The sequence below is a fragment of the Stegodyphus dumicola genome, chromosome 12 (assembly GCF_044657685.1).
Source record: "Stegodyphus dumicola isolate Sdum_Otavi_A_Nest chromosome 12, ASM4465768v1".
Lineage (NCBI taxonomy): Eukaryota > Metazoa > Arthropoda > Arachnida > Araneae > Eresidae > Stegodyphus > Stegodyphus dumicola.
The window spans coordinates 9502564-9517787 of NC_140779.1; the positions used below are offsets into that span (position 1 = coordinate 9502564).

Genomic DNA, 15224 nt, shown 5'->3' on the forward strand with positions numbered 1-15224 from the left:
AACACATTTTGAAAAACTGCGGAAGTTTTCAGACGATTTAATATAATGATCAACTACTGAAAATTGAAAATAAAAGAAAAAAACCTACTTGAGTGGGATGTAGACTGATTCTTTCTGTCTTCTAAATGATGGATGTCATGAGGACAGTGAACCATGCTGCTTAGATCGATTTGGTTATTTATCTTTGGAGTCTGGCTATTTGCTTGAAATTCTAATATTTCTAACTGTATAACAGGGGGAAAAAAAAAAACGATAAACAATTCAGTGAATGCTAAACTGAACAAAGAAAAACTCTATGGAAAAATAAAATGAGAAAAACATGCTTAAAAAATGATTTAGGAATACAAATTAAAATGAATTAATATTATAAATGTTACTACACACAAGATAATACTGTTTCTTCATATGCAAGTTAGTAATTTATGAAATAGCTTGTTTAAAAGGGTAATATAAAGATGCTAGAATTCCAGTTCTTTGATGTAATAGGTCCTCAAATAAATGAAAAACTACATAAAATGGAAAGTCACTGTAATTTTAAATTTAAAAAATTATTGAATTTCCAAATTCAAATGGTACAGTGCCATGCTAAGTCTCCTTTTGCACTTTAAACTTATTATATCAAAATAAAAAAAATTTCTGTTTTCTCTTATTTTTGGACTATGCCACTTATATACTGATAATAAGTACAACAGTTTCAAGAATACAAATGTCTTCAATTGTAAATACATCTTAATATAATTGGTGCATCTCAACTAACACTGAAATAATGAAAGATAACAAAAGATAAATTATGTCAGAATATATTTTATCTCTACCTTTTATTGAAATTAGATTTAATTTTTCAATCTGACACTGTTTTCTTTCACTGGACTCGAGTATTCACTATGATCAAAGATTTTATACTTATTCCATACAAATTAAAAATTTAGAGATCAACATTATTATGCTAATTTATTCCAGAAGTATTGAATGAATTTATTTGTTGTGGTTTCCATATTTAAAATATGTCTAGTAGAAAACGAGCAAGTACTCAAATTTCCAGTTCTTGTGTTTGACTACAGTTTGTTTTAAAAGTTTGCTCCAAAGTAAGTTTTTTTTTTTTTTTTTTTTTTGTAAATTATATAGAGTCAGAATCTCTTGCTGTATGCCCCAGCCTGCTGTTTGAAAAATTTAGGTATTTTTCACCATGTTCCAAATCTTCATTAAAAGATATTTTCTCACTCCTATCAAATTCTGTGTCAGTGTTAGAATTGTTTTCTTGCTGTGTCGAGTTCAAAACAGAACCATTATTGTCATTCCATATGCCAGTGATGGCTCATCTGGATACATCACGTATTCAACGATACCTTCTTCTTCCAAAAGCCTTCTCATTTGTATAGAAAATACAGAACGTATCCCTTCAAATACAGAAGCAATTCTCTTGCTTTAATCTTTGCTGTGCTGACCCTCTCACTCTACACTGTTACAATGTCTTCTAGACTTTAACAAAATGTTCTAAGAAACATTCGGTCATAGGTTGTTCTGTGAACCATGAATTTTCATTATTCCTGTAAATCACAGGTAAGGATTTTACTCCGTTCAGTGATTTTACTCCGAACACACTACCATTGGTTTACATTTGTAAGTTCCATCTGCAGTGCTGCATACTAAAGTAGTAACTTCTTATTTAGCTTCTTTCACCAATGATGGCACACTTTCTTTGCTATTCACAAATGTTTTTCTTGGTAAACATGGTTAAAATGTCCAGGCTTGTCTACATTGTTTCTGGGCTAAGATTTTCTTCTGCTACCACCACAGAAAATTCAGGTGAATGTATACCATGTCATAGCTTAAATCAACTGCTGCTGAAATCGTATGTCTCCTCTACTGGCAAAACCACTTGTACAAGACAGCATTAAAGTCTGCTTATTTCGCGTTGTGCGAAGATTTTTGATTTCAGTGTCATATTTACTGTTGCTGTAAAATTTTCAACAGCTTTTTTTATTTTACTGTATATCATATACAGTTCATGTCACAATTCTGTACAATTCTTATACAAACCAAGAAGTTGGCACCTCTCTCCATCTTTTGCAAAATTTCCACTTTTTACCTTACCGTCATGTAACATGTTTATGTTTTTCAATGTTGCAAGCAATAAAATCATGAATGAGTTTTTTTACTGACACTGTATTCAGAAGCGATGAAATTAAAAATATTTTTTATTTTACCTATAAAGAATCTCAATAAAATAACAGAACAGCCGTACTAAACAATCTTCTGAAATAACAAAGCTCAGGAAATATCACCACATGAATTGTGAATTTGAAAGAGAGCTGAGTGAAGTTGTCTGCTTCTTTACCTCAATGTAGATTGGGGGGAGGAGGGGAAACTTTTACCATGATGTCAATGATTTGGTAAGTGTTTCTGTTGTGACATCATTATTTGGCGAGTATTTCTCTTTTCTTCAGTATTTCATTCTCCATGTATTTCTTTTTTCTTCAGTATTTCATTCTCCATATATTTCTTTTTTCATCAGTATTTTATTCTTCATGCATTTTTTTTTTCTTCAATATTTCATTCTCCATGTTGTGTTTTCCTGAACCTATAAACTGAATGTTTACATTTTAACAGGTTGTGTGTATTTCAGGTCAGCAGGTTTTCAGTATTTGACAGTATTTCATTGTAAACAAATGATGATGGAACAATTCTTTGCTATTTTTCAGAAAAGTTGCATCTAACATTTTTGTCTTAAAGTTCTGTGATGAACTATACTTTTGTGGTCATTTATTCCAGTTATCTTACATAAACATTTTAACTTTTACATTTCATTCAGGAAATTTTATTATGTATAAAAATACCTATATTAGAGAATTTAAAAGTTTTCAATTAAAGATGTAGGCCAAATATAAAGACCTTAAAAAAAAAAGGGGGAAAACATTTTTTCTAAATGGAATTTGAGGTTTTATATTTAAATGTTGAATCTATATTTGTTTAGTATTTCTAGATGCCTTTGTTAAAAAGAACTTCTAAAATATGAGAAATGGTGAATGTAGCACAGAAATGATGGCAAGAAACTATTTAAAAACACATTTTGAAGAACTTCAAATTTTTCTTTTGTCATACCTAAAGGATTTATTACTTACATAAGTTTCTTTTTCTGTGCAAAGGGGGGGGATTACAAGGTGTCCTACTTTACCTAATATCATTAACTTTACAATATTTCATCACAGAGGAAAACAAATATTACATAAATTAATCACAAATAGCCTCCATTAAAATCTCACCTCATAAAATCACTTGCATATTCACATATCTTACACAACACTCAACATACTTAAAATAGCTCCTAAACTTTTTTTTAATACAGTGTGTGAAAAACGCCCGATTGCTTTTCAAGATTAATGGATACAATAACCACAGCATGTTACGGCTATGTGGAATATTTGGAATTTATAGTGAAACTGTAAGGGAGCAAAATATTATAGCAAACCTTCCAGCTTGCTCAGAATGCCTTTTGATGGCAGCGAGGAATGCCGAATTGAATACTTAGAATTTGAATGCTGTATGCATATTATTTTGACACATAAAACTGATTATGTAAATGTTTGCAGAGTTCAATTAGTTGTATATAAATAATAAACAATAAAGGATTAAAACGACAATGAAAATGGATTTATTAAACCCCAAGATAAGAATTCAGCATGCTATATACACAATCAGCACAGTCAATACGATCTGGAATTTAATGAAATACTACACTGCTACAGCAGAATTATTAATGTCAATAAACACAATTACCAACACTTCTAAATAATCTCCAATAGCTTAAAACCAACAAACTCTCCACAATGCTAAAGTAACAATCAGTTCTAGGATAGGAATCATTTTATATTTTCATTGGAAATAAGGCAGGCAAAGCAGTTACTGTGAAAACTCTAAATGGTCAGTGGCACACAGTCATGTTTAAAGCATTTCTTTAGCATGCCACAGGTTCTCATCACCATGAGTGATGATTTCAGCAGGATAGAGCAGTTGCCTACATAGAGAGGGTCTACAGGCCATTCTTCTGGTTACTATTGGAGTACAGATATTCACATTATGGAGACATCAATAGTTTAGCCTAGTTACCCAATTTAGTCAGACATGATTATTTTCCCTGGTTTTGGGTTTATTCAATAATGCTAGAGCATGAAAGAAGAATCTGCTCAAAGATTTATTTTTCCCCCCCAAGGGAAACTGGCTCATATTTATACCACACATGGGAAAAACTACAAAAACACCCATTAATTGAGAAATGAACCCGAATCGAACTACCAGTATTCACCAACTTTACCACTCAGGCACTGGTAGGCCTATTACCTTTGGAATTACTTCAAAGACAAAAAAGTGTACAAAACATGTCTTTATACCATTATGAATTGAAAAACAGAATTTGTAAGTGTATGCAATTAATTTCCAACACATTATTTCAATACGCAATGATGTTTTCATCTCCTTAATTGTAATTAGGTATTCAAGAGTTTGGTGGTTGTAGGTGCTGTGTGATATACAAAACATACTGGATCAAAGCAAATTTCCAGTTTATTTAATAAATAATGTGGGAAAATAAATCATATTTACTCAAATATTTTTCTCCCTAGTGTTTTTAGCATATGATTTAGAAACTTCCGATTCATGGTAACAATATAAAATGTATGCACAAATAGAAATGTCCAAGTACAAAGAATGTTACTGAAACTGTAAGCCCTTTGAAATGCATACTGTAACAAGATTATGTCTTTATATATGTTTTTTAATGTGTTATTGCTATAATTTAAATTGTCTCTTCAGAAATATAGTACATGCCTATTTTTCCCCAACTGGTTTTCGAGCAATAAATCTCATGAAAAAAGGGGATTAAGTATGGTAATGTATTTTCAATCTGATTTTCCAACCTGAATTCTCTACCAAAAAATACGCTTATAAAAAATTGTGTATACCTGCTTCAAAGAAGATTCATTTGCTTTTAAGACGATGGAATGCAATTCATTTAACTGTTGTTTCACCAGAGGGGGAATAGGATTACAGCAAGCTAGAATTCCCTGCTGTTCTCTAAAATGGAAATATAAGGTGATATAGTGATATAAAGTAAAATAAGAAAATATAGACATACGAAAACCAGAACTTCAAATTTCAGTAATAAATGATACAAAATAGTAATCAACTGCTGTGCAAATAAGTTATACAATACCTTTCCAATGTACAACTTAACTGCACAGCTTCAGTTTTTCATTATTTATTTTACAGACTTATAAAAATATTCATAATACACTGGATTGGATATCAAAATTAAAGGATAATGAGAAAAAATATGCTAAGTCAATGTTGCAACCAATGCCTAATGTTGTAATTATTTATGTTAACAAATACAATTAACACAAAATTGCACTTATGAGCATGTGCCAGAAATATGCTAATTCAGTGATTGACATGGTGTGCAATGGACGTATGTTGAAATACCGGTCTGGAGTGTTGTTTAAAGTGAATGTAGTTTCTGAGAGGGATAAGTATTCAGTAGTTACAGCTCAAAAGCATCATTTAAGTTAAGGTCAAAAGTGGAGAATAATTGGTAGAACTGTGGGAGATCAAACGCAAAGGAAGTCGCCCAAGATACGAGTATCCTTCAAAGTGTCATATTAAGAGTTTAGAGCCACTTTTTAAGCACTAGATCAGTTGATAGACAACCTTATCAAGGGTATCTAAGTAAAACAACTGCATCAGGAGACTGTTTTCTGTTGTTGTTGGCTCGAAGAAACCACAAAGGGACTACAAGAGATTTGATGGTTAATCTTTGGATTATGGTAACTTGGCGATTTTTTGGCAAAAATTTGGCGACCAACCCTGCTACAGCAACCTGCAAGTTGTTTTTTTGGACACCATTTTGTTTTCACGAAGTAAAGGCATTTTTTTTTTTTTTTTAACTAAACATTTTTTTTCCAACAATCTGCTAGCCGAATTACACTTATGCTAGAACTTTTATGTAAAAAAAGTGCTTAATCATGATGAAGATTAGGTGCGAAATTGGGAGAAAGTGCAGAATCGCAAACTGTTTGCCGCATTTTTAAGAACTGCACATACACGGTATCCATGTACATGTTGACCTATTTTCACTTAAAAAAACATCCTCGAATTGCACAAAAATGGCATTGCGCACACTCTTGACTTTATCCATGTACACTGCTAAAGTCCTAGGTAGTAACCTTTATCGCCTTGCCAAAATGTCGCCAAACTACCTGTTCCCACATTCCAAAGATTAGCCGATTTCATTTTAGACCTTTAAAGCTGCCACAGAAACTCAGCCATTCTACTGCTGCACAAAGGCTTAAACAGAGTTGGAGTGTTAACTAATTAACCTCTGAGTGTCATGGCTTTTTGAATCTGGTCACAAATACCAGTATTTAAGCAGCATTTATACACTAAATTTATACAATTGCTAATTTAAGTTTCTGCTTTCATAAACTTCCATTCATTAAAATCATATCTGCATCATTAAAGAAAGTAAGATAGCAAAATGTTTTAAATTATAAGCTAATATATACCAAGTGACAAAAAATCTCATGACCGGATGGATAAAAGCAGTCATGCCACTCAGAGAGATAATCAACAATATCCTAATCTACTGTAAATAAAAATAGTTTTCATATATGCAAGAAAAGCTATGGTTTATGGCCCACTCACTGCAGCTTCCAGAGGGGTCCGTTTAAACTGGAGCCGTCGTCATGTTCAATGTAGCCAAGACAACTGGGCTTGAGCATTTTTTACTGACTAGTTCGGATATAGTCTGAACAGTGATCCTAAATATGTTTTGATCCGGAGAAAGGAAGGAACATGCAACTTGCCTTCCCTCATCAATGAAATATCACATTTCTGCTCCAGCGTTTTAATGGTTTAGGAAGGAATCTCAACAAATGGCCACACCGAGTTGCATATCTTTCAAGAACATTTTGTTACCACTCGAAGATATGTGGACAATGTATATTACAGCCCCAAGTTAGACTGTTTAGGGATGCTGTTGGCTCAGAGTTTTTGCTAATGGATGGCAATGACTTATCGAGTGTGTGTGGTGTTAGAATATTTGCAAACAGAAGACATCACTCGAATGGAATGCTCCCCTTACACTCCCAACTTGAACCTAATTGAGCATATGTGGGATGCCTTAGAGAGCTGAATTTTCAGATTGTCAAATTCCTTTCCCCAACCCTCCAGGAGTTGAAAAGTTCACTTTTAAAAGAGTGGCGTGCAATTTCACAAGACTTGAACAACACATTAGTTAAGTCTGTGAAATCAAGATGTGAGGTATGCATACCTGTCCGAGGTGACCATACAGCATATTAATGAAAAATCACAAAAGGTGACTTAATTTTTCCATCATTTTCCAAATAATCGATTGGTCAAACATTGTAATTTATGTTAAGTAACACTTTTGTACTAATTTCTATTAATAATATTTCATTAAATATCAATTACATTTGCTTTCTGACATTATTCTTTAATTTTGATGACCAGTGTATTACAAAATTATTTATTTATTGAGTAAAAATATTTAGTAACTTAATATAATAATAATAAAAGATTTTATATACAAATTCTTTTGGTTTTTACTTCACTTTTATCTTTGCAATTACTGGTCACAGACATAAACTTCCAGACACAAAAATGTTTTATAGGATGTGAACATTCATGTTGTTACACTTCTAAATAAATAAAAACTAATTTCATCTAAAATATGTCATTAAACATTTTACCCGTTTCTCCATTTCATCCTCTATACTTATATTAAGGAAAATATTATATTCATTACAAAAAATACGGCAAAAGAATTTGACTCCTACATGACAAAAATGCATGAAATATTTAATTTAAAAAAATTTGTAATTTTTAATGTCATTTTCAACTTACCTTGAGGGGTTGTTAATAGATAATTTAGAATAATTTAAGGTTCATTTTCTGCTCTTAAATGCCATTTAATGGTAGTCTTTAGTTACTTACCAGAGTGTAACATTCTTAAATTTGCAATTTTATTACAATTAGTATGCTGAAAGAATTTTCACATGGGTAACATGTTTTCAAATGGTAGAAATAAATTATTAATATTTTCTCGAGTTTTATTACTTTAGAATTGTTCTCTAATAATCACATACAAATTCTTAAAACTAGAAATATTTTTCCTTTTTAACTTAAGCCAATTATGTTGTGAGTTGTCTAAATAGAATAGCCTATATAGAAACCTCGCAAAGTTTTTTAGAAGATCTCTAAAAGATTCTGTGAGTAAGATCTTCATTTTGAAAAAAATATATATATGTGTGTGCATAATGAAGTTGCGGTTCAAATGGCGCGACATGAATGATTTGATCGTGAATGCGGTACAAACTTTCATTAAAATTTCCGATGAAACAGGACTTTTCCCATGATTCACTGTGAACATAGCTTAACAAACTGGTGTAAAATTTTTCATAATTAGAACTGGCCAAAGAATGTAATGACAGAAAACTTTTGGAGGCACTGAAATAAGAAAACTGAGACGCAGATACTTGATGCTTAGAGCATCCATCCATTTTGAAGAAGAAGCAGTCGAGCTGGATTAAATTCCTTTGATTAAATTCTCATTTTGTGGCCACAATTCACTTGGTACTCTACTTGTGCCTAATAAAGAACATTAAAAATTTTTGATATTATTCCCATAGAAGTGAACGTAGCAGCACACATGATTGGAGAAAGGTGTCTAGCCAAGAGGAAAGCACAAGCAAAAGTTATGCATCAGTTCATAGAAAGAAGGGAGGGAGTCAAAAGTTTCAATTTTAAGTTTTGGTTTACAATTTGGTGATTGGTCAAGACACATCCGCATTAAGGGTTACGTAAGATCGCATGATTAATTTGAATATGCAGTTTAGATTTATAGCACTATTTTTAGAACAGAGCGAAGTTTCCAAATGAAATAAAAGAGGTTTTATTCATTGCTGTCATACATAAATTTCCTTTTAATTTTCTCTTTAGAAAACATTTAACTTAAAATCATATTTTTTTTTTTTTTTGGCCACATAAAAATCTTTAAATCAAAAATATGTTATTAGAAATAAATGAATCATTGACAACTACATGCTTCTTTAATGTATCTTTCAGTGTTCCGCTTCCCCACTGTGAAAGGGCAATAAAAAATACTCTTAGACCACTTTAATAATATTTTTTAATTACTCAATTATAAGAAGAATTATAACAAAATATTCAACATTTGAACAGCAGTTCTGCTATTATTTATAAACATTGCAGTTATTTTACATTTCTCAAATGTCTCTGCACGAATATAAAGGAGAGATACCAAAATTCTAATATCAAAGCTGCCATAGACAGAAAGGCAGTGAAGCCCCTTTCATATGTCTTTAAGACAATTTTTTGTTAATTATTTAAATTTCAATTCCATCACATAAAAGTGCATATAAAAATGTAGATAATACTCAAAACTTAAAACCTGTTTTCAGCATTATCTTTATTTAAGTAAATTTATGAAAGTTAATGAAGTAAAAATAACTCACCTAGGTAATGCTTCAGCTATTTGCAGGAGCATGTGATTGGGTAAAACATATCTATATTTAAATAAATTTTAAATTACTTTAAGAAAAATATTACAGTCTAAACAAAGCACAGATTTTAAAAGTTATGTATCCAATTAAAATTGCAGAAAATACATTTATATTTCTTTACAAATGTACTCTTACCTAAATAATTGTAGCAATAAATCCTAGATATATATTACTTTTTAAATCTATTGTATAACAAATATGTAAAAAACACTGAATCCACAAATGAAATAAAAAAGGTCTGCACTCAATGCATACCAAAAAATACATACATTACATTAATATTACTATTAATTACATTACATATATTACATTAATATTACTATTTTGCATGAAATAGATTTTAGTTTTGAAATATACCTTTTTACTCAAAACAAAAACAAACTAAATGATGGCAATTTTATGTTAGATAAAAATTAATATCAAAGCACTTATTCATGCAAATTTGCATAAAAATCAATTAAAATCTCAGTGCAGTTACTCAACAAGACACAATAACTTATTATTGGTTCTAGCATTTATTTACTTATCCCCCCCCATCCTTTTCTTTTGAGGAAAGCAAATGCTGACATTTCTTTCATAAATATTTTTAAGCTTCAGGGTTAAGCAAAAAACATAGTCATCTCTTACTTATTTGAAGGAATTGTTAGGAAAAGTGACAAAAAAATTCCAAAATACATTGAAATGCTGCCTTAGAGCATCCTAAATAGAAATCATATGCAATATATTACAGACTTACGCTAAACTTTCATCATTTTCTCTGGCAATCCTATCTCTCCAGCCATATAATTCTTTTAGACAATACAGTTGTTTTGCATTGAAAGTTTTCTTACTTTTTTTATACAACTCCAAATACTTGTCATCACTAAATACTGGTTTTTGATACCTCTAGAAAATAAAAATTATATAATAACATATTTAATAAACATATAAAAAAATAATCTCAATAAACCTTTCTAAAGTAGAGTTAAAAAGTATCAAAAGTATTGCAAATTTGGAGGCAAAATAATTTCATTTGGAGGAGGAAAAATTTCGAATTTGCAATGCATAAATGCAACTAATATTTTTAATTTAAATCAAAGTGAATAATATTTTATAACAATTAAAGAATAAGAAATAATTTACCAAACATATTAAAAGGCATACTACATACCTTTAAGCAAATCATTTTACTTCTTTCAAATGTTGAATGCAATAGATTTTTCATTTCATTCCCATTTGTTATAAGATCATTTTTTAAGCAGTCATAAATATATAATAAATAGTGAGTATCTTCTCGGGCATATTTTAACATTTCTGGAGGTATCGGTCTGGGGGAAAAAAACAGAAATAATTTCAGTAATGGACTACTTAAATATGTGTTTAAGATATCATATGATGCTAAGCACTTCAAGACCTATTTATAAAATTTTATGTTGCTCATATCCAATAAATGATATTTAAAAAACAATATTTTTTTTATAATGATATTGCAGATGCAGAGATATTTTTAAAAATTTAGTTATAATAAAAATGGTTACAATATTTTTATTAAAAATTCAAATACATCATATACATAATGTCAGTTACTACATGTGACTAAAAACAAAAGCAACCGTATACAGCTCTGAAATTTATGTTCTTTTTGCAATATTCTTCCTATTACATAAAGAAACTAAAATTTTATGTGTTACACAATATACTTAAATCTTATTGGAGAATTTACAATTTCAAAAATATCATATGCAAAAAGATAATGTTTTTATTCATACAGAGTTACAATTATACATCCATTTTTATGACTTTATCATTTGAAAAACTGATTTCAGTCTTGAATCCATTTAATTTTTTTATAAAAAATATATTCAAAATACTTTGATATAAATATATGATTTAGTATACACAATTGATTTTAACAAATGACACAGTTTAAAAATTCATTTCTTTTTTTATGTGAAATATGATTTCATATGAGAGGACATGAACAGAGACTAAATTAAGGGAATTCTTACAGAAAATGTATGCAAAAAATACTTCAGAAAAATCTCAACTCTATTCAGAATCTGTTGAAATATACACATATAAAATAAATTTGTAATAAAGATATTTTTCTAAAATTAAATGATGTAATTAATGTATTTAATTTTTTACACCAATTTAATGTATAAACATTAGAAACATTAGCTAAAGTTAATGAAATATCGACAGCAGCAAAATACATTACGGGATGTGAACCAGATATGTAAATTAGGTATCAGAAAACAACCAAATAATTAAGAATTAGGAAACTACTACCATAAAATTAGCTAAATGAAATTAAAACATGTAAACACACTGTCGAACAGCCTATAGAGGAAAAACGCTGTCTCTTCCACTGGTTGCCTGTAGAGTATAAATATGATTGACATTCGCCTTTCTCGCTCTTGCAGAAATTTTTTTGCTCCTGATGAAGGGGGAGCCGTTTTGCCCTTGAAATCGAATGGGATTTTACAAAAATCTATGCCGATTACAAGGTTGTCAATTTACCTGTTTTAATTTTCACTTTGGCATGTTGATAGCTAATAGACTTTGAGCAAAATTAGAGAAATATATATATGTAATAATAAAATATATTCCAACTGTATGTTCTTTTCATTTTTAACGGCGACAGTCTCTTATTTGAAAGTATGTGGAATTAAATCCACAGCCCCATAGTCAAGTTGTTTTTCCCGCCTTTTTTACACGTACAGTTATAGAATGTTCTGGAAGTATTTAAAGCAAACTGGAATGACTGACGTCATTTCTTGGAAGCTCCATCTTTCCAGACGCTATAAAAAGACTCCCAAAGGAATATCGGGGGCTTTTCTTAAATGTCACGATGCAGTAAACTTCATACAAAAGTTATTAGTAATTCTTTTTATTTACTCTGGATATCTGATTTTGTAACTGCTATTTCTCCTGAATAATAATAAATGGATCCTGTTTTTTTTTAAACTTATCGTCTGATAATTTAAAGCTATGACTAAAGCTGGTACATCACATATATATATATATACAAATATATATATATATATATATAATATATATATGTAAGTAACATACTTTAATCTTTCACAAATAAAGCATGTTATTTCTTATACAGAACAACATCTAAAATCCAAAATTGCCGAAATCCCTATAATTCCACATTTCAGAAATTTCCTAATATTAAATCACCAGTTTAATTATCTAGCTAGAAGACATGCAGGAATTACAAAATTAAAAATATGAAAGAATTGTTTATGAAATAATGAAGCATTTGTGACTTCAACAGGATTAAAATTTTAAAAAAAAGCTCTAAATTTATTTGTTTGTTTAACTAAACATATAATTTAATGCAAGTTGTTTAAGCAGTTTTATTTTTTGTGCTGATACTTTCTCTTTAATTTTATAGATAATTTCTTGCTCAGTTAAGTCTCTTTGTGCAAGATCTTACAGGAACTGACAGTTACACTATCACATTGAGAATTATCGTTAAACTCTTAATCGAAATCTCTACATTCTCAACAACCTTTTTATCACCATCTTCAATACCAGTAGTGATATTTTCTGGATTTAAAATCAAATTACAGATTGCACTGTCTGTTAGTTGATTTGTGAATGGAGCAGTCATTGCAATGAAAAATTTCTGTCATATCATCTTTATTTATTATCACTTCTCCACATTTCTTCAGAAATTTCATTAACTGGGAAATTTTACCTTAATCTTGTGACATCCAAATTTACAGATATCGTCATCATCAATAAAATGTATGGCAGCTGGTCATAAATTATGTCAGCCATTTTTAAAAACATCTGCAGACATATCTTTCTACAATACTGCAATGTTTCAGACAGCAGATTTTATGTTAAAATGTTTTTAAATTCTTGGTGTTGCATGGTTAAAAAAATTAGCATAGATTTTTAAAAAAGGCTACTGTGTACCTGCATTTCAACACCTGCAGCATTCTGATATCCATTGGCTGAATGATGAATATATTATTTGCAGGAAAGGATAAGATAGAGAAATATCTTTAATTAAAACTTTATGTGAATCTAGGCCAAACAGTTGTCTATTAACAGGATGATGGTCACATCATCTGATAAACTGATTTCAAATGTTGCCAAGTCTCAGGTATGAAACGATATTCAATCATTTATGCTTGTGCCATCCATGTTCTTTATATGAACAACAGATGATGCGGAAATAAGAGGGAAAAATAATTAAATATAGAGAGACACATAATTAACTAATAAAACATTACATCTTAATAACATGCACTATATTTTGTGTTACTTTTCAATAAGGTACATACATATTAAAAGTAGGAAATGCAGAGCATCACTTACACCTACCCAAAGTTTTCTTTACAAATATTTATATAAGATTTAAGAATTCCTAGAATAAGAATAATTTTTCCTAGAATAATTCTTTGGAAATAAATATACTTCAAATAATTTACAATTCATTTGTAACTAAAAATTTTGCAAATTCCATAAATTTTAAATTTAATATTTTTGTAAATTAACAATTAAAAAATATCTTTACAATCCTTTCCTAAAGTAAAAATGAATATTTTTTGTTTTCCAATTAACAACTTAAAAACCAGTATTCTATGCACAATTTAGTTCAATTCAGAATATTTTTTAATGTGACTTTTACTCAACTACATTCTCTCTTGATGATTCTGATGGAACCAAAAACATTTTTTTATTGTCTTATAATTCCCGCATTTCTAAATTTAATCAAGAATGTAGGTAGCAAGTTAATCTTTATACTTAATTAATTTCATTAATTCTTTATTTTTTCCTAATGGAGCTTAAAGAATTTTGGAATAAAACGAAAACAAGAATATGTAAGTAAGTTTGTAAGTATTAAATATTTCCTCAGAACTAAAGCAAGGAATAAAACACATACGACTATCTATAATTTTAATACTTAATAATTTAATAAAAATAATATGTCCCATATTATTTTACATACACACACAAATATGCAATGAACACAAACTTTTATACACACACAAATATGCAATGAACACAAACTTTTATACACACACAAATATGTAATGAACAGGAATGAGAAAACAACGTAATCTGAGAAAGATCAAAATGCAACTCGAAAGTCAAAAATATTTCTTAAAATGAAAGCACGCAAGCTAATTTAACCCTGTGAGCACCATGACCGGCTTTATCCGATCATGAGACTTTTTGTCACTTGTTATATATTAGCTTATAATTTAAGTTATTTTGCTTTCTTACTTTCATTAACAATATAAATTATATCTTGAAGAATGTAAGTTTATGAAAATAGAGACTAAAATATGTAATACATATTTAGCTAATAAAGGCTCTTTAAATACATGTCTTCATGACAAATCCAAAAACACAGGCTGCCTGGAGGGTTAAAAAAAAAATCCAAGTGTAAATTATTTAATTTACAATTTTAGTTGATGCAACCAAGCTTTTACAAGATTTTTTTTATTATTTCATAAGCAGAATAGTTCATAAGCAAGTATTTCATAAGCAGAATAGGAAAAATTTAAATTAAAATTCTTTGTAGTCTGAACAAAGAAACAAATGGCAGGCAAACCATGAAATTCAACAACTTATTTTTCATCCAATTCAATTTTAAAAAATCTGTTCTGAATTTCC

At 29.5% G+C, this 15224-nt stretch overlaps 1 protein-coding gene across 2 annotated transcripts in view; it reads right to left on the reverse strand.

Annotated features, from left to right (window-relative positions):
* The window catches only part of Rrp6 (exosome component Rrp6), a 103357-nt gene that overhangs the window by 52813 nt on the left and 35320 nt on the right, over positions 1-15224 (reverse strand). For both annotated transcript variants that reach the window (XM_085827462.1, XM_085827463.1), the window contains exons 10-14: positions 10747-10903; positions 10333-10481; positions 9549-9599; positions 4959-5070; positions 89-224 (exon numbers count right to left, since the gene is read on the reverse strand). In XM_085827462.1, coding sequence (XP_085683588.1) covers positions 89-224; positions 4959-5070; positions 9549-9599; positions 10333-10481; positions 10747-10903 — 605 coding nt within the window. The remainder of the gene's footprint in view (positions 1-88; positions 225-4958; positions 5071-9548; positions 9600-10332; positions 10482-10746; positions 10904-15224) is intronic.